This window comes from Marmota marmota, unplaced genomic scaffold (assembly GCF_001458135.2).
Source record: "Marmota marmota marmota unplaced genomic scaffold, marMar, whole genome shotgun sequence".
NCBI lineage: Eukaryota > Metazoa > Chordata > Mammalia > Rodentia > Sciuridae > Marmota > Marmota marmota.
The window spans coordinates 1125349-1146819 of record NW_025999925.1 but is presented as its reverse complement, the minus strand read 5'-3'; the positions used below and the strand labels follow the sequence as shown (position 1 = coordinate 1146819).

At 37.8% G+C, this 21471-nt stretch overlaps 1 protein-coding gene across 1 annotated transcript in view; it reads left to right on the top strand.

The window, feature by feature from the left end:
* Ankdd1b (ankyrin repeat and death domain containing 1B) overlaps positions 1 to 21471 on the top strand; it is a 67679-nt gene that overhangs the window by 2766 nt on the left and 43442 nt on the right. Inside the window, exons 2-5 of the mRNA XM_048800119.1 lie at positions 7848 to 7951; positions 10426 to 10524; positions 19181 to 19279; positions 19377 to 19481. Coding sequence (XP_048656076.1) covers positions 7848 to 7951; positions 10426 to 10524; positions 19181 to 19279; positions 19377 to 19481 — 407 coding nt within the window. The remainder of the gene's footprint in view (positions 1 to 7847; positions 7952 to 10425; positions 10525 to 19180; positions 19280 to 19376; positions 19482 to 21471) is intronic.

The following is a 21471-nucleotide window of genomic DNA, read 5'->3' as shown; positions in this document are numbered from 1 at the left end:
ACCAAAAAAAAAAAAAAAAGACAACCCCTCTTCTGACTAAGCTCACATTCTTTTGTGGTGGTGAAGGGATAATAGGTAAGTAAGGAAATAAAAAACAGCAAAATAATATAATATAATAATATATAGCACTTCTAAGTGCTAGAAGCCTATGAAACAGAGTGATGTGACTGAGCCAGGGGCACAGAAGGACTTTAGATTTGATGGCCTAGGCAGAGAGGACATTTGGGCAAATACTTAGATGACAGGAAGTAGCTAGCCATGGAAATTTCAGGTAGGAAAGCATAATAAGCAAATGATGAAGAAGATTGAAATTATTATGTTCCAAAAAGAGGAAAATGACCAGCATTGCTGGAACATATGAGGTGGGGGGACTCTGGCTCTTTCTGGTCTCTATTTCTTGATTGCTGTGAGGAAAACAGGCCTTTACTACCATGTACTCCTGCTATGATATACTGTGTTACCATGGGACCAAAGTAACAGGACCAGGTGACTGTGGACTGAAACCTCTGAAACTGTGAGCCAAAATAAACCTTTCCTCCTTTTGATTATCTCAGGTATTTTGTCATAGTAATGGAAAGCTGACTAATACTGGTTAGTAGGGAGAACCAGTTCATGCAAGGTCTTAATGCCCTGAGAAAGAGACTTCAAGTTGATCTTGTCAGTATTTCTTTGTAAGTCTTAGCCTTTCAAATATATGTATATTGGTATCTCACTGTGGTTTTAGTTGGCATTTCCCTGTTCCATTGAAGTCTTTTCTCTATTTCTAATTGGACTGTTGTTTTCTTACTGTTGAATTTTGAGAGTTATTTATATATTCTGGGTATAGGTCAGTTGTCAGATATGGGATTTGCAAATATATTCCTCTAGAATGTAATTTGCCTTTTTTATTATCTTAATAGTGTTATTTGTAAAGTGAAAGTTTTATGGTCGGTAAAGTCCAATGTCAATTTTATCTCTTATTGTCATGTGATTCCTAACATTTGTTGAAAGTATTAACTTTTCTCCATTGTCAAAACTTATAAACCCTTGTCAAAAATCAGTTGGTCATATCTGGGCATCTATTTCTAGATTCTGTATTTTATTTTGTTGATCTGTATGTCTCTTTTCCAATACCCTACTGTATTGATTATTGTAGATTTAAAAAACCATTGAGTACCGCCACAGGTGACTTAATCATTCAGGGTCACTCAGGTGAATTGAGCTGGCACTAAAAAATCACACAGACACAGAAAGTACCTTTTTCTTGGGGTTCAGTGACAGGTCCTCTGCCCCAGTTCCTATAAGGGAGGTAAGAGAGGCTGGCAAAAGAGCCAGAGCACGCCTGAAACCATCCTATTTATTGAGGGGAAGACACTTGAGATAGTTCCACCCAAATGAGGTAAGTGATTAGGTTTCAGGGGAGTGTAGTCCAATCCCATTGAGTGACGTCCACTCCCGGAGCTGTAATTCCTTGCTAAGCGATGGTGAGGTCCACCTGCTTTCAAGCCACAGTGGAAGCCAGTTCCACACCTCCATCTCTCAAGGCTAGGGGTACGTGCTTAGCTCCTAAGTGCTCAGCTCCTGTTCATGCCAGCCCCAGATAATCAAGTACTATGATGCCTCTAACTTAATTCTTCTTTTTCAAAATTGTTTGGGCCACTCAAAATTGTTTTGTGCCTCTCTGTATAAACTTTGGAAGCAGTTTGTCTGTAACTACAAAATGGCATTGCATTAAATTTATAGATCAATTTGGGGAGAATTGACATCTGATTTTGAATCTTCCAATCCATGAATCCATGATTTACCTTTTCATCTATTTAGTCTTTGATTTCTTTCATTGACCTTTTGTATTTCTGTAGTATTCAGAAACTGTATGTTGGATTTATATGCAAGTATTTTTATTTTTTATTTTTTGATCAATTATAAATTGGTTTTGTTTATTTATTTATTTATACTGAGGATTGAACCCAGGGGCACTTTACCACTGAGCTGCATTCCCAACCCTTTTTATTTTTTATTTTGAGACAGGGCCTCACTAAGTTGCTGAGCTGACCTCAAATTTGGCAATCCTGCTTCAGCCTCCCAAGTCACTGGGATTAGAGGTGTATGCCAGCACACCTAGCATAAATTGTGTCTTTAAAATTTTGGCTTTATTTGCTGATTGTCAGTATATAGAAATATAATTGATATTTATGTGTTGACTTTGTATAGTGCAACCTTGCTAAACTAACTATAGCTGTTTTGTATATTCCTTTGAACTTTATGTGTGACAATCAAGTTATCTGAAACTATAGTAGAGAGAGTTTTATTTCTTTCTAATCTATATGCCTTTTTATTTACCTATACCAAATTTTTTTAAAGGGAGTGAAGAGAGTAGAAATCTTTTTTTATTCCTAATCTCAGAGACAAAGAAAATGTTCAGACTTTTATGATTAATTGTGATACTGACTGTCAGTTTTTTGTAATTCTCCTTTATCAGGTTGAAAAAGTTTCCATTTATTCCAGATTAGCTGAGAAGATTTTGGTTTGTTTGTTTTGCTTAAAAAATTTTTTAATCATGAATGGATGTTGAATTTTTTAAAATATATTTTTTCCTCAGTTAATATGGTCATGTAGTTTTCCTTAGGCTGTTAATATGAGATATTACATAATAGATTTACAAATATTGAGTATATTCTTAGGATAAGCCCCACTTGATCATCATGTATTATACTTTTTTATGTATCATTTGATTTGATTTGCTTATTTTTTGAGAAGTGTTGTATACTGTGTTCATGGGGGTTTTAGAATCAAGGCAATGCTGCCTCTTAAAATGACTTGGGAAGTGTTTCTTCTTCTGTTTTCTAAAAGAGATTATATAGATTAGATGTTATTTTTTTAAAATATTTTGCTTTCTAGTTGTAATTGGACACAATACCTTTATTTTATTTATTTTTATGTGGTGCTGAGGATCGAACCCAGGGTCTCGCACGTGCTAGGTGAGTGCTCTACCGCTGAGCTACAACCCCAGCCCCTAGATTAGGTGTTATTCTTTAAACATTTGATAAAATCACCAATGAAACCACATGAACATGGAGATTTCTATTGTGGAATATTTTAAACTACAAATCTAATTTCTTTAATAGTTACAGGGTTATTCAGGCTATCTATGTAATCTTGAGTGAATTTTAGTATGTTATATTTAAAAAATTATTCCATTTCATCTGAAGTTATTCCATTTCATTGTTTGATTTATGTGGATAGAGCTGTTTGTAGTAGTCCCTTATCGTCCTTTAAATGTCTGTGGGTTCTGTAGTGCTATACCTTCTTTTATTGCTGATATTGGTAATTTATGTCTCCCCTCTTTTTTCTTGGTCAGTCTGGCTAGGTGCTTATTGGTTCATTGATGTTTTCAAATAACTATCTTTTGTTTTCCTTGATTATTGTTTATTATTTTTCTGTTTTCAATTCCATTGATTATTGCTTTGACCCTCTGTCCTCATATTTTACCTTTGTTACATTTCTTCTTTCTGCTTGCTTTAGGTGTTTATTTTGCCCTTCTCCTTTTACTTTCTTAAGGTGTTAATTTACTTACTTTTTTTCTAACACAATCATGTTAATGCTATAAATTTCCCTCTAAGTCCTACTTTAACTGCATCCCACACATTTTGACATATTTTATTTAATTTTCATTCAGTTCAAAATAGTTTCTAATTTCCCTTGGGAATTTTTTTTTAATCCATGGTTCAATTGAAAAACAAGAAGAAGAAGAAGAAGAAGAAAAGATTTGATAATGTGAGGCCTACATTCCCTAGCAAGCAATATTCTTCTGGAATTGGGTAGTATTTACCTAAACCATACACCCACCACCCACCCTCTCATCCATCCAACAAATATTTATTGAACACCTACTAGCACTAAGTACTTTCTCACGAAATTTGTATTCTGGAGAAAGAAACAAAACAATGAACAAGTGAACAAACATGATGTCAACTAATGTTAAGTGATATGAAGAAAATGAAGTAGGGCATGGGGTAGAGAGTGAGTGACAGGAGAAAGAGGATTGTATGGTCAGATATGAGTTTTCACAGAGAGTATCATTTGAGTAGGGGCCTGAATGAAATGAGGGAGGGAGCCTCAACTTGTTTTGTAGTTCAGCAAGGACCCTCTCCTCTCCTGACCCTCTGTCCTCATACTTGCCCAGCTCCTGAAGACATTGGAGTTTTGACCTCCAAAGGATTAAATGATCATTTAACCTTTCCTTGATGTTATACATTGCAACTGAAAAAGCACATATTGTAAGATATCCCTACAAATATTAAGTAGCTAAGCTGAAAAATTGGTATGTTTATGATGGCTGGGTCATTTTCCCAACTCTGTCACCTATTAGCTGAAGGTTATCAGTGGTGTGCTGGTAAATGTTTGACTATCAGCTCTCTGGGCTTGAAAAGGGAGAAGTCCTTTTGTAGCACTTTCCAATTTCCTTTGTGTAATACTTCAACCCACCTGATTCAACGTACAATATGATATCACTGAACACAGAATTGGGAATATGCAATCAATTCTTTTAAATCTGTAGAAGCTAGCTCCTGCATACCCCGAAAGTAGGTTTTATGATCCTCATTTCATAAATTAGGATACTAAAATTCAGAATTGTTACAAATTACATAATTAGTAAATTGTGAACAAGGCATTTTGAACATCTTGAGCTCCCAAAGGTTCTGATGTAATTGGCTTGGGCTGAGAACCTGATATACATTTTTTGTTATTTTCTTTGTGAAGCCAGAGCTGAGAACTATTGAGTTAATGAATCAAGAGTCTTTTATGGTGCTCCCTACTGTTTTAGGAAGCAATCTAAAATTTGTTTTTCTTATAGATTGTGGTAGAAAAGGAAAAAGATATTCCATTTCAGGTACAAAAGAGAATAGAATCCGTGTGTCATATTTCAGGACACAATAATGTCTTCATTTGCTTTGGATCATACCAAAGAGGAACAAGGACCTGGAAGTTGAACTTGTGTCCCATTATTTTAATACACAGGGGCAAAGAGCTAAGGCCAGAGCTGTGTGGGAATCAGGAGAGGGAACTAAGAGAAGTCCAGCCTAGCTGGCAGAGTGCATTAGCTAAAGCATACGACAGACGTGGGTGATCTGATTCTCCAATTCAGCAGTCTCCCCCCAGACTCATACCCTGGACATGTGGGGTGTTTGAAAGCTTGGGAATTTGACTCTGATTTCCTGGGACAGTTTAAACACTAATTATCTTTAAGACATGGGCAAGTGACTTAATGTTTAAATCTGTTTGAAAACTTCATCTGTAAGATGGGGATGAAAGTTTCTAGTCCATCAGATCATTTATTGTATAAAAAACTTATCACATTCCAACATTTGTAGGTAAAGCAGAGGAGGAAGAGCCAGTAACTGGAATTCAACAAGTAGTTTGACAGGAGAAAACATGTTACAAGGAGACTGTGGTCTTTGGTGTCAACGTCAGACAAGGGTTCAGTGTACTTGATAGAGAAGTCGTGATTGGATTTTGGCAAGATGGAGTGACTTCATAAGAGCAATTTCAGTGGAGTGGAGGGGGGAAAAATGATTACCTTAGATGAGATTGTGAGATAAATAAATTGAGAGAGCAATTAGACAACACTTCCAAGAACTGTTGAAAATTTTCCAAGTTGAAAATGAAGGAATGTGAACTCAGGGAGGGTTGAATGTTCTCTCTGATATGTGGATGCTATCCCATAGTAAGGGAGGTAGGGAGAGGAAGTATAGAAATTCAGTGGATTAGACAATGGGAATGAACAGAAGGGAGGGGAGATGAGAAAAGGAAAGACAGTAGAATGAATCAGATGTAACTTTTCTATGCTCATATATGAATACATGACCAGTGTAACTCCATATCATGTACAACCATAAGAATGAGATCAAAATTGTAACGGGTTGCACTCCAGGTATGTATAATATGTCAAAATACACACTACTGTCATGAATATCAAAAAACAAAAAATAAAAAAATGAATAAAGCAAAGGACTTGACAGAGAGAGTTCATCCCTTTTTGCCTTTCTACCTTCTGCTATGTGAGGACATAGCATTTACAACAGGTGCCATCTTAGAAGCAGAGAGCAGCCCTCATCTGACAACTGAATCTGCTGGCACCTTGGGTCTTGGACTTTTCTGTCTATAGAACTGTGAGAAATAAATTTCTGTTCTTTATAAATCACCTAGTCTCAGATATTTTGTTATAGTGACAGAAATAGACAGATATCATGAAATCTAAACAGAATAAGGAAAGAAGGAAGGACCTGGTGATGAATAATATGAACAAATGGTAGAAACAGTAGCTAGGAGGACTTGATTAGGTTGCAGAATTTCTGGACTTGATGAATTGTAGCAGGTGAGTGAATGGAAGAGAAGTAGTGGTCAGAGAATGGGATTCTTGAAGTGAAGATATCAAAGGTAGTATAGTTTGATGATTAGGTCAAGAGTGTGTCCCTGAAATTTGATGCTTGAGGTCGGATGGGAGAGGTAAGGAACTTAGTTCGGGGACTAAGTGGCCAGGGTGTTGGACTAGTCATCTATAAGGATGTTGAAGTTGTCTAGTAAAATGAATAGAGTAGGGATAAGGAAGCAAGTGAGTGATCAGTGATAGAAAGAACGAACACGTAAATCTATACTCAAAGTGACAAAGTACCATAGACTGGCAGCTTAAACTTCGGAAGTTTATTTTCTTACACATTTGGAGACTAGAAGTCAAAGATCACTGTGTCAGCAGGTTGGTTTCCTCTCAGGCCTCCTCTCTACTTGTAGATTGCCTCCTTCTCCCTGTCTTTTGATGATCTTACCTCTATGTGTGTCTGTGTCCCAATCATCTCTTATTATAGGGACATCAGTCAGATCAGGTTAGAACCCACCTGTGTAGCCTCATTTTATATTTATTACCTCTTTAAAGGCTTCATCTCCAATTACAGCCACATACTGAAGTACTAGGGGTCAGGGTTCTAACACAGGAATTTTGGAAGGACACAGTTCAACCCAAAATAGTATCTTCCATGAAGATATTCCTTGGCCTTTGAGTAGACTTGGCAGTGTTCTGAAGGGTCTCTCTCTCTCTCTTTTTTTTTTTTTTTTTTTTGAGATGGTCTATTATTGGTTCTGATTAACTCAACTCTGATTTTATCCCCCAGGTTTGGGGCTTTCCATTCAGAGTCCTGTAGCTCCCCACCATGACAAAAACCTCAACAACAACCAAAAAAAAAAAAAAAATCCCAGAATTTTCTCTGTACTAGTTAATAAATCCTACCATCTGAATGTGTATGTATGTGATATGTAATGTTTACAATAGGTGTGAATCTACTTTATGTCCTTTCATATAAATGAGAACAAAATGCATTCATTCATGCTAGCCTTTGTGTATCTTTATATAATGGGCTACATTTTAAGGTTTTGTTCCTGAGATCAGGCATCTATACAGAATTCTGCAGACAACAGTTTTATCTTTGTAAGCTATAAGAGCATTTGGACTCCTCCCCATCTAATGTTCTACAAACATTTTACAAATGATGTCCCATGGGAAGTCTGTGGCCACCCTGTGAGCTCCTAAGCCACATATCACATTACTGACTTCAGGGTGGTCCTCATGAATAATGTTTTCTTTGAGGCCAGGAACAATGACAAGGCTGTGAAAACACAGTATGAGGAGAAGGTGGAGTCTTGAAACTACAACTTCATAAAATACTGAAATAAAGTTTCCATTTCCTAAAAAGCAGAATGTGAAAGACTCAAGCTGTTATTTCAAGTGTTTAGAGTTATAAGCTTTGCCACATGACATGTGATTTCTCTGTGGCCTCCTTCAATTCCCTTGGTCATGCTTGCTTGCTTTCTTTCAGTACTGCCAAAAGAGAGAAGCTTTCAGAATGCTGCTAAAAGCAATAATTTGGATCTTATGGAAAAGCTGTTTGAAAAGAAGGTTAACATTAATGCTGTGAACAATGTGAGTAGAAGTCACAAATATGACAAGTGATTATTCTAAGTGGTGGCTTGGGTTTACACAGGTCAGATGAAATAATAATAAAAATTTAAAAGATTAGGCTGGCTGAGATTTGGGAGCTCTCCTTTGTTGGGAATTCCAAAGTATTTAAGCTAAAGGTAAAATCAAGCAGTAGAAAAGGCTCTCGATGTTTTATGATCTTATGAGAGGAGGAATGCACAGAGTCTTTATGCACATCTGTGCAAAGTCTTTGGGTAGGCAGTGGAACCCACTATCAGGGTTATGGGCCTGGATTTGGTCCTAGACTGTACCCTGTGGATCATTTTGACCTCACATTTTACAAAGGCAGAACATCTTTTGTTACACAGTCTGGGTTGTTTCTCTTCAGCAAGGTCCTTTGTGGTTGGGTTTCCAGTTTAAAATCCAAAGGAGTATGTGGATTTTTATTATACTGCTTTTGAAATATAGAGCATTGACATATTGGGCAATGAGACCTTTTCTGAAAACCTGCTCTTCCTTGCTTGTTCTTCAAGCGCCTAGGTTTGGGGATAGAAGTCCACTGTCAGAAGCATGGTTTCCCTATAGCTTACTTTTATGAAGATTTCTTGACAGCCTCTCAATCCAATATATATCAAAAACAAACAGGTTTGGGGCTGTATCCATTGCTTAAGACAATTATTGGAGCTCAATGAAGAATAAGTTTCTAGGCCCTTACTTGTCCAGGCCTTTCTTCTCCTTCTACTGCTGGAAGCCATTCATGACCCATATGTGAACTGAGCCATGTGTGAACTGAGCCATGTTGAAGCTATTAGGCAGGGAAGCCAATTTGTAGGAACTCCCAGGTGGAACTCCCTGGTTTGAGAATGCCTACTTCAGGTTGGCACCCTGTTCTAGTGCACCGCTCAAGTTCTAGCATAGGCCCAGAGATGGGAATGACTTGCTGAAGCCACAGAGCCTCCTGGAGATGGGTGTGGCTTGCCAAATGCCAATCAATCTGTTTACTGCTATACCCCTGCCCTGGCTAGCAGCAAGCACTGAACCAAGACTCCTCCCTCTGAAACCTTCTCCCTACCTTTCATGTACTCCCCCTTAAATAAAGAATCAGGGCCTTGTTCAGTTCTAGCTCCCATCAGGACTGGAAGACCCATCAGACACTCTTCTTTTTTATATCTAATTTCTGGCTCTGTCTTTATTTCTTACAGACCATTTCAGGCTTTTTATTTCCCAGGCGGCTCACATGTCCTGAACAGGAACCTGCCCTGTCGGGGTACTGATACCTCATATCCTTCTCCTTTTTCTCCTTGTTTTCCTTCTCCTTCTCCTCTTCCTCCTTCTCCTCTCCCTCTTTCTCCTCTTCCTTCTTTTCTTTTTTAACCAGGGATTGAACCCCCAGCGTGCTTAACCACTGAGCCACATCTCCAGCCCTGTTTTTTATTTTGTATTTTGAGATGGGGTTTTGCTAAGTTGCTCAACGCCTCACTAAGTTGCTGAGACTGGCTTTGAACTTAAGAGCCTTCTGCTTCAACCTCCCAAGCCGCTGGGATTACAGTAAACATTAGTTTTACTCAGCCGTATAGGAGAATGAAATTATGTCATTTGCAAGAAAATGGGTGGAACTTGAGAACATTATGTTAAACAAAATAAACCAAACTTAGAATGTCAAGGGTCATATGTTTTCGCTTATATGTGGAAGCTCGAGGGCAAAAAGAAAAAATAGAAAAAAGAAAAGGTGGGGAGAGACCTCATGAAAATAGGAGACCAGTAGTGTAGAGGAAAGGGTCCATGGGATGGAAGAGGGGAGGCACAGGGGAATGAAATTGACCAAATTATATTGTTATAATGTATGCACATACAAGTATATAACAACAAATTCCACTATTGTGTGTAATCACAATGCACTAATGAAAAAGAAGGGTAAGAGATGTGTCCTATTGGAAGGAAGTTAAGTCACTGGGAGTATGCCAGTTTTGCCATTTCTCTCTATCTTTGCTTCTGGGCCATCTTCAAATGAGTACCTTTGTTCCACCATGTACTCCCTGCCATGATGTTCTTCCTCCCATTGGACCCAAAAACAATGAAGCCAAGTGGCCATGGGTTGAAACCATAAGCCAAAATAAATCTTTCCTTTTTATAAGTTATCTCAGATATTTTGTTGCAGTGATGGAAATCTGACTAACATATTCTCAGCAGAAAAAAAATCTCATTATTAATGATTGCATACAAGGAAAAATACAACTTTTACTGTTCAAATGCAATCTGTTATATTGGTGTATCCTTCAGGGGATTGCCAAATTGTCTATCATCTAATAATAGATAACAGGAGTTTTCTGAACACAGTTCTTATAACTTTTGTAGCAAAAAGTGGAGCTAAATATCCAAATACTCAACAGAAAATTACAGCCATTCAAGAAACAGGAATCCAGAAAAAAAGTTAAATAATGATCAGATGACCAAGAACACAAATTATGTTTCCTCAGATGAACCGCACAGCCTTGCATTTTGCAGTGGGGGGAAATCATTTATCTGCGGTGGATTTCTTACTGAATCACAAGGCCAGGGTTGACATTGCTGATAAGGTAAGTTCATCTTCCATTGGCAGAATGAATTATAGTATAACCAGTGTATAAGGAGAATCTGATCACTCCAATCTGATCATCTTTCATGCCCACAAAATATTTCCATTAACACATTTTGAAGAGATCTTTGTATTTGATGATTAAATTGTTTACCATTACCTCAAGGACTTGGGCTTTACTTATTTTCCCATATTGACTTTATGGCCAATAGCATGCATTTGCAAGTATGATAATTGTCTAGAGCATAATCTGGCACTCGGAAGACAGAAACTAACTGGCCCCAGGAAAATAAATCTAGATTTTACCCTTTGGACTCTGATGATAAATAAAACTTACTAAATACATACTATGTACCAGGCACAAAGTAGTAGGACTTTAGTATTTAATGCTGCTTCCTAGTGAACCTTATGATAAAAGTGTTGTAATACTCAATTTACAGGTGAGGAAACTGAGACACAGATTAAATATCTTGCCCCCCAAAATTATACCTGAGAAGGAGTGGAGGCAGGATTTAAACCCAATTTGTCTGATCTCAGAGACCATGCTGTTAGCTACAAGTCAGCTTAACTACTTGTCTGCCTAGATTTCAAAACCCACCCTGAGGATTTTCACCTTCATTTAATGCTTTATCAGGGCATAAGGAAATCAGCTATAGAGACTCAATATTATGTTTAGCATCTCTAATTATGGAAGAATATGATAGACTTATTTGAAAATTCTTTAATCTTAATTAATTCCGTGGACCATGGTTCTTAAATTTAAACTGTTCAGAAGAATCTCCCAGAGCTATTTTATCTTCTCTAGTCTGGGACTCCCTAGAGGGTAAGGCTCAGCATGCCTTTACCTTCATATCTCACAGGGGCTGTGTGTGGGCTTTACTTATTTTCCCATATTGACTTTATGTGTGCTTAGTAAATGTTTGGAAGATAAATGGAGTCAGATGTACCAGTTAGTTGGTTTTTGTTAATCATCATACACAAGATGTAGACTTGATGATGATGGGAGTTTCTCTTTGTGTCACCAGTGGGGCACATCCCTCTCTAGTTTATTGCTATGATATTGGTGGGCAAGTTGATTGCTATGTAAGAAAATCAGAATTAAAAATTACCACTGAAAGCACTCTGACTTTGCGAATATGTTTACTTGTATTAGTGGCTATGGTAACTAAGAGATGTGTCCTTCAGTCTAGAAATTGTAATTTGATTATTTTGCGTATTACTTAACCTGCAAATGATGCATTGGTAATAGATCAGTCATTGAAAATCTGATATAATATTTTTATTTTACTTTAATTTTAAAATTAGCATGCTGTACAATTAGCTTTCTTTTTAGTGTATAGTTCTATAAATTTTAATACGTGTACAGATTCATGTAACCACCACAATCAATCTGAAGGTCAAAGTGGCTGGGCATGTAGTTCAGTGGTAGAATGTGATTAACATGCACAAGGCCCTGGCTTCAATCCCCAGCACCACAAAAAATTCAGACAGTTGCAACATCCATAAATTTCCCTCATGCTGCCTCTTTGTAGCCAAACCACTCTTAAGGATATGCCCTTGAGAATGTCACATAAATGATATCGTATAGTATATTACCTTTTAAACCAGCTTCTTTCATTCTGTAAAATGACTGAAGTTCGTTCATATTGTTGCATGTGTCAAGAACTCCTCCTTTTTATTGCTAAATACTATTCCAGTTTACGGATATGGCAGAGGTTTATCCACTCACCATTTGGAGGACATTAGGGTTATTTCTAGTTTTTAGCTATTATAATTAAAGCTGCTACAGGTATTCATGTATAAGAATTTGTTTATGCCTAGGTTTTCATTTCTCTAATATAAATACCCAAGAGTGAGACTATTGGGCTAAGTACTATGTATATGCATAACTTAACAAGGGGCTGCCAGCCTATTCATTAGGTTGGCTGTGCCATTTTCATTCTCACCAGCCAGGCAGAAGAGTTTCACTTATTCTGCATCCTCATTGGAATTGCCATCCCCCCGCCTTAATTTTTAGCAACTCTCACAGTTATGTAGGCATCTCATTGCAGTTTTAATTTGCATTTCTCTAGTGGCTAATGGTATGTGGCATCTTTCATATGTTATTTGCCATTTTCATATCTTCCTTGGGGAAGCCTGTTCAGATTGTCTTCCACCTGTGGTGCTGGCGGGTGGGGACCCAGGGCCAAATAAGCACTACCACTGAGCAACATTTCCAGCCAGATCTTTTGAACATTTCTAAAAATCAAATTGTTTTCTTATTGTGGAATTTTATAAAAATATGTATTATAAACAGGTGAACCATTTAACCTAGGACAACCAAACTTGGGGAGTCCAGTGGGGTTTGTGGATGGATCATTCTTGCCTTGTATGAAATGAATCTGAACAAATATTTCTTGTAGCATACCAATCCTTTGTTAGGTATGTGATTTGCATTATCTTATCACTCTATAGCTTGTGTTTTCAGTGTTTTTCCCAGAACAAATTTTTTTTTTAATTTTGATGAAATACAATGTACCTATTTTAAAAAATGAATCCTGATATTGGAGTTATATGTAAAGATGATTTGCCTAAGTTAAGGTTATTAAGATTTTCTCATATGTTTTTCTAAAAATTTTACAGTCTTGTATTTTATTTTTATTTATTTATTTATTTATTTTAGGTGTAGATGGACACAACACAATGCCTTTATTTTTATGTGGTGCTGAGAATCGAACCCGGGTCCCGCCCATGCTAGGCGAGTGCTCACAATCCCAGCCCTCATATTTTACATTTAGATCTATAGTTGCTGTGTCCTTCAAAGTTTATATGTTGGAAATCTATTCCCCAATGCAACATTATTGGAAGTTCATTAGTGCATAGGGCTCTGCCCTCATGAATGAATTAATGCTGTTATCTCAGGAGAGCATTCTGAATAAAAGAACAAATTTGGACCATCTTCCCCACCTCCCCTCATTCATGTAATGCCTTCTTCTACTTTATGATGTAGCTAGTAGGCCCTCACCAGATAGGTCCATCCATCTTGGGCTTCCCAGCCTTCAGAACCATGAGTCAAATATATTTCTATTCATTATAATTACCCAGTCTGTGATATTCTGTTGTAGCAACACAAAACGGACTAAGACAATGGTTCATTCTGAATTAATTTTAGTTCAGGGTAGAAATAGGTTGTGATTTTTTTCTTTCTTTTTGCACATCAACAATCACTTTTTAAAAGTCATTTCATTTTTAAAAACCTTTTTAGTTCTGTTAAGATATGTCCCAGGAACCAGTCTGATACTGGCAGTGGTCAACACATAAATCAGTTCTTTAAGTCTTTGTCTAATGTTAAGAGTTCATCCATGTACAGTTCAGGAGCAAGCCCAGGAGTGCATACCCAACCTCATAGGATTCTTTTCTTTTCTTTTTCTTTTTAAAAAATTTTTATTCTAATTTATTATACATGACAGCAGAATACATTACAATTCATATTACACATATAGAGTACAATTTTTCATCTCTGGTTATATACAAAGTATATTCATACCATTCTTGTCTTTATACATGTACTTAGGGTAATGATGTCCATCTCATTCCACCATTTTTTTTTTACTCCCATGCCCCCTCCCTTCCCATTCCACCCCTTTGCCCTGTCTAGAGTTCATCAGCTTTTTCCTCTCCATGATCATCTCCCCCACATTTCTCAGCCTCCCAGAGCTTGCAGGACCAGAAAAGTACAAAGAAGCAAAGAATTTTCCCCACCTTCTTTATTCATTAGAGGCTCCCTCCGCTCCTTAGACTAGAAAGAAGGGCTTCTTTTGGAACTCTTTCTGTCCTTGTATAGTTTCATGGTTGGTGCTGCCTCAAATCCAAGTTGGAAGATATGGATGGAAGAAGATAAACAAAAATCAGGAAACTCACAACAAGATTTTTTGTACTCTTGAGTTCTGGTTTCCTTTCCTAAGCTACCTGCAACCATTTACTTTTCAGAGTCTTCAGATAGCTGAATATTATTCAGAGTCTTTAGTTGCATTTGGTAGGAGAGACAGGGTGGAGTGCATTTGCTCTATTTTAACCATAACCATAACCCAAAATCTTCAACCTGATATTAAAGTAGACAAAATCATACAACAAACACCCGTGAATCCATGGCCTGGATTGAATGCATCTTTTCTCCAAGCTAGCATAGCTGAGGATTACCAAATTTCAAATGTATTAAATTCAGGTTTGGCTTATGTCAGAGTGTAAGCAAATTATTCCTGAAATGATGGAGAGATGTTTTTACCAACTTGTTCTTTTCAAGGCTTTCTAAGCATATATTTGTGTTACCCCATATCTGAAGCACGTCTCTAATTAACATCAGCTTCTATCAATGTTGCCTTGTAAATTGAAATGCTATCAGATGGGAAATTCCTTATGTATCTCTGGTGCCAGCCTTAGAAATTTCACCAAAGATTTTTGTAATGAATTTTATCATTCACAGAGATGTTGGTACATAACTGATAAAATATTTATCATCATAATGCAAGTACTACCGTGGTTTTGTCATTTCTGGCAACTGTCTTATCTGAGTGATAAGCCCCCAATTTGATTTGGCTGATCTGTCTTCAAAGTTTCAACACCCATTTGCAAACAACTAACAATTGAAACCCTTAACCTTCAATGTATATTCAGTGTCTATCATAAGTCTTAATGCCAGTTACTGGGGATTCAACCAGAAGCATGGCCACCACCTGGGAATGTTAGAAATGAGGAATTTCAGGTCCCAAGCCAGATCTTCTGAATCCGAATCCCTAATTTAAAAAGATTACCCAATGCCAGGTGCAGTGGTGATGTCTGTAATCCCATTGACTCAGGAGACTGAGGCAGGAAGATTGCAAATCAAAGGCCAGCCTCAGCAATTTAGTGAGACTCTCAGAAACTTAGAAAGAACCTGTCTCAAAGTAAAAAATTTGAAAAAGAACTGGAGATGTGGCTCAGTGCTAAGGCACCCTGGGATCAATCCCCAATACCAAAAGAGGGGAAAAAGATCCCCAGATGATTGTATCTGGTATGAGATATAGTCCTGGTTTTGAGTCTCCTATTATCTATCTGGGGAGCAAGGACAGAGACTATAATATATGAGTACTATGCAAGGTATTGCATGCTTAGGGTCAAATGCATGACCCCATCACTGAGGACCTCCAGAGTCAAAGTGGGTAGCATCCCCAAGTTTTGAGAAGCGACAGACCAGATAAAGGGAGGCCTAAGGTGCTTAGAAGATGACTAGCATCTGCTTTCTGAGTTGCTTCTCTGGGAATCTCTTAAAGTTTAAGTGTTCCCCAGAGGAAATTACTAACCTCACCTATGACCAGACTGGTAATGCAGATAACTTGTCAGTGACTGGCATTTTGTATTTTCCAGAGCATGTGAGGCAACTGTGAGTATAATTCATGACACATACTCTTAAGCATGCCAGTTGCATAGCCGAAGACTTTGTTTTAGGAAAGTTCTTCTGTGGGAATTTACATCTCTGTGTAGTGATTCATTGCCTCAGAGGAACAATGGCTCCACTCAGAATTTGTGGTTTCAGAGATTCCATTCCCAGCTTTTAGATTTTATAATCAGCACTTGGAATTTTTAAATGTTGGCTGTTCAAGATTAGGAATGACCTCTTAGGGAAGAAATAGAGCTCCTATTAAAATATAGTTTATCACCTGTCCAAATATTTCTGGTCTTTTATGCCCGTATGTAAAACCAAATTTGGAAGTACTGAATATGGAACACTGATTTGTAGGGAAGCCTAAATCAAGAGGTGGAACTGTGGTTAGAATACATTTTTTAAAGAACCTTACCTAGAGGTCATATATCAATATTCCTTGTAAAAGAGTGAAGAAGTTGTGAAGAATTTGAAGAAAACTCTGGAATTTTAAATATTTAAATGGACCGACTCACTGTGTAGTGTGACAGCTAAAATGAAAATTTAATAACATATGTACATTTAGAGCGGGGTTTGTTAACAGTGGCACTATTGACATCTGGGGCCAGATAATTATTTGTTGTGAGGTTTTTCTTGTGCATTGTAGGATGTTTAGCAGCATCCGTGGCCTCTACGTACTAAGTGCCCATAGTACCCCTCAGTCATTACTATGCAAAATGTCTTGAGACACTTAAAAATATTCTCTGGAACATTGATTTAAAATTTGTAACTCGATAATATGGGATTTGCTATTTCACTCTCCCAACTTGAGCTCTACTGAGAATAAGTGAATACATGAATGTGATTATTGCGGAGAATAAAGGAGTTCCTGTTTTGAACCTACAAAGCTGTGTGGCGGCTCGGTTATTTTGTGCCCAGCCAGACTGCGGCAAAAGGATTGGAGATGTAACTCAGTGGTAGAACTTGTCTAGCATGTTCAAGACCTCAGTAGAGGATATGATAGGGAGTGCCCTGAAGACCTTCATTCCTTTTTTATTTACTCCTGCTGTGTGCATCTAACAAACGGGTATCCTGGATTACAAGCACAACCAATTTGGAGGACAAATGAGATGTAGGGAGAGGGCTTGCCTTTGGCAGGCAGTTGTGCAGAGGTAATGGCTTAGATTTTGATGAGAATAAAGGAAAAAGAAAAGGAGACGCATGAACTTTAAGATAAGGAACATGAGGGCTGGGGATGTGACTCAAGCGGTAGCGCACTCGCCTGGCATGCGCTTGGCACTGGGTTCGATCCTCACACCACATAAAAATAAAGATGTGTCTGCTGAAAACTAAAAAATAAATATTAAAAAATTCTCTCTCTCTCTCTCTCTCTCTCTCTCTTAAAAAAAAAAAGATAAGGAATGTGAAGCTGAGAGTTAACTGAGTTAACTAACATCACAGTACTTGAAAGTGGTAGAAAGTGACCAGAGTTTGGGGTCAGTTCCACTTGATCATAAAGACTATTGTTTATTGCTTAGTAACCTGACACTGAAGGTGCAGATGAGGTTTTCTCAGTTTACTTGCCTCTAAGCCCACTGTCCTGAGATAGCCAATGTTGACAACTGGCTGCTTCCTTCCACACTTTTCTTTCTCCTAATTCAGTATATTACTTACATACAATTGCCCAGAACTGACAGGTCAGTAAGTCCTGAGCCAAATCTCTATTTCAGCCTAAACACATACTATGCATACATCTATATAATTTTGTGTAAACAGAGTCCTTTTAGATAGATTCTATATAAATGGGAACCCTATATAACTTGTCTTTTTCAATTTTCTTATCTTTGTGTACCATCCCCCTGTACTCAACAATCACTAGGTATTTGTTTGTTTCTGAGATAGGTGTGTGTTCATTTCTGTACTTATCTCCATGCACATGTGATCATATCTATGTCAATATCTCTACCTGCTACCAACCCACCTATAAATAGATATAGATATACACTTACACGTATGGGGGTTTTGTTCACTGTATCATTTATAAAAAATGGGATTATATTTTGTCTTATGTTTTTTCCCATATTTAACAAAGCTTATAGAAATCTATTGTTATAGAGCTAATTCATTATTTTAATGGTTGCATGATGTAACTATTTCATAATTTATTAACATTCCCCTATTGATGAACATGTACCTTGTTTCCAATTTTCAGAGCTAACAATATGTTCATATATTTAACATTAGGTCCTGAAATTTTATTTTCATAGTATAATTTCCCAAGAATAGGATTGCTGGTTGCATTTTAAATTTATAGTGCTAGATTGTTAGACAATAATGGTATCTATTTCCTCTAACACCTCAAGAGAGCACCTGTGTGCATTTTTCTGTTTTTTTTTTTCTTGTTGTTTTATTTTGTTATTATTATTTGGTGGTATTGGGTATTGAACTCAAGTGTGCTCTACCAGTGAGCTATATCCCCAGCCCTTTATACAGGGTCTCACTAAGTTTCCAAGGCTGGCCTTGAACTTGCCATCCTCCTGCCTCAGCCTCCTAAGTAGCAAGGATTATAAACTTGTACCACCAAACCTGGCTTTTTTGTCGTTGTTGATTTGTGAGAGTACCTCATATAATAGAGAATTGCCATTTATCTTTATTAAATGTTATATTCACAAAAAATACATAAAAATAAATATATTAGAACAAAATTATATTTTTTCTAATTAATTCTAAAATATATATAAAGGATATATTCTTAAGTGTAATTTGTTTATTGACTTCATGTATGTTCTATTTTTCCTTTTTATAAAACTGAGTTAAGAGAGTATATATTATAATTTAACTTTTGTCCTAATATATTTATTTTTTTATGTATTTTTTGTGAATATAACATTTAATTTTGGGAGGCTGGGGATGTGGCTCAAGCGGTAGTGCGCTCGCCTGGCATGCGTGCGGCCTGGGTTCGATCCTCAGCACCACATACAAACAAAGATGTTGTGTCCGCCGAAAACTAAAAAAATAAATAAATATTAAATTCTCTCTCTCTCTCTCTCTCTTAAAAAAAACATTTAATTTTATATATTTCTTTTGGATAGAGAATCATTTGTGCCTATCGCTTATTAAATATACCCACTTTTCACATAAAATTGAAATTTTTTTGTATATTAAATTTTCCATTTCTTAATATTCAATAATCTGGTATTAACTAGTCCTTTATTGACTGAGATTGTAGGCTATGGCTCATTCATGTGATAGAGTCTTTTCTTCTCTCTTCTCGGGGAAGCACGGCTTGACTGTAATTCACCTTGCAGCCTGGACTGGAAGCTTTGAGATCATGCTCATGCTGGTTAGAGCTGGAGCAGACCAGAGAGCTAAGAACCAGGTAGGTCTGTGGATCACACATGGATGTGAGCTCTCACCTCACCTGTGCAGGAGGGAGAAGTTCCAAGGCCATATCTTTTCCCTCCCACTCTCCTCAGGATGGAATGAATGCCCTTCACTTTGCAGCTCAGAGTAATAATATGCACATTGTGGAGTACCTTATTCAAGACCTGCACCTGAAGGACCTGAACCAGCCCGATGAGGTGTGTTTGCAGTGGGGGGAACAGGTTTCACATAACCCCCACTGAACCTAGCTTTCTTCCTTCCTCTGGTGCAGCTGCCCAAATAGCAAGCACAGACAGCCCTGGCCTGGTAACCAGCTTCTCCATCACTGTGGCAGACCACAGCACAGAAGGGAAGTGCTGCTGTTGGCAGTGACCCTGGCCTCTGCATGTGGGGAAAACTCGAAGTATGGAGGAAGCAGCTGGATTCCTTCTTCTTTATTCTTTCATCTTGTCCAGGATGTGGACAGTGTCTACCCCTTTAAATATTAGAATGTGTGCCTAAATTTTATTCTTTAATGCATGAACTTTTAAGAATGTATTTGATCCAAAGCTATGAAGTAACCAGTTATGGAATATAATTCAGTTCTACTGTATTTGTCTATATTCTTTTTCTTTTCTTTTTTTTTGAGGGGGTACTGGGGATTTAACTCAGGTGCACTCGACCACTGAGCCACATCTCCAGCCCTATTTTGTATTTTATTTAGAGATAGGATGTCACTGAGTTGCTTAGCGCCTCACTTTTGTTGAGGCTGGCTTTAGGCTGGCTTTGAACTCGAGATCCTTCGGCCTCAGCCTCCTGAGCTGCTGGGATTCAGGCGTGCGCTGCCGTGCCCATCTAGGCCTTTTGAATAGAGGAATACCCTTGATTTTTCAGCAGTGGACTGTACTTGATGAATGAGACTTGTTTTGCTCTATGCCACAAGACTATTATTCTTCATGACATTTTGCTAGAAGTTGGTCAGTACTATTCACTTCATTTCACCTATATTAAAAAAAAATTACGTTTTCTTCTGACTTCAACCTTAGAAACAACAATAAAACAAAAACTATTTTTTTTTCAAATAAGATCTATAAATTTCTTTTACTTCTTTTGCATATGACCAAACAACTATCCACTTACAGAGGCAGATAGACAGATGTTCTATGACATTAGCTATGTGACTTGAAGCAAGTTTACCAACTGCTGAAAGCCTGGGTTTCTCCATCTGTACAATGGGAATGATAAAATCTACTTCATGGTAGCACCAAGATCCCCTGTGAGAGAAGCCCCCCCACACACTTTATTGGCAAGCCTCCATTCTTTGATGTAAATGATTGATACTTCCTCAATCTTATGTAAAAGTGCCTATGTAAATTAGCTTTTCTTTTTCTGAAGGAGGAGTACCGGGGCTTGGACTCAGGGGCACTCAACCACTGAGCCACATCCCCAGCCTGATTTTGTATTTATTTAGAGACAGGGTCACACCTTGCCATTGCTGAGGCTGGCTTTGAGTTTGCGATCCTTCCGCCTTAGCCTCCCAAGCCGCTGAGATTACAGGTGTGCGGTACCATGCCCGGTGTAAGTTAACTTTATGATGATCCAGTGCCCCTTCCAGTTAGACATCACTTCTAAGCCATTCCTATGTAGCAATGTTGGAGCTGTTACTGTTGGGATGCTTAAATGAGGTATTGACTATAAAATGCTTAGCAAAGAGCTAGGTTTAAGGTAAGTGCTCACTATATCATCGTCAAACACCACTTAGTGTTGGTGTGAGGAAGATGATCTTTGCATTTTGATCCGTGCTGAGTAGGTAGTATGGTTTGGATCTGAAACATCCCCCTAAAAGTTCATGTACTGAAGTTCATGTTTCGAGGTGTGGCGTTTGGAAGGTGATTAGACCATGAGAGCACTAAACTCTTCAATGGAGGTTGTGATGGATTCATACTTTAATAGGCCATTGGGAGGCGGGAGAAACTTTAGGGTGTGGAACCTGTTTGGAGGAAGTATGTCACTAGGGTCATGCCTTTGAAGGGCATATCTTGTTCCTGAACCCTTTCTCTCCCCACCCTTCCTCTCTTGATCATCATTGCTTCTTGACTGCCATGAGGTGGGCAGCTTGCTTCACCATGCCTTTCCACCATGATGTTCTTTCTGCCTTTCCAGAATGATGCCCATAACAATGAAGCCAGGTGTGAGCCAAGCCATGCA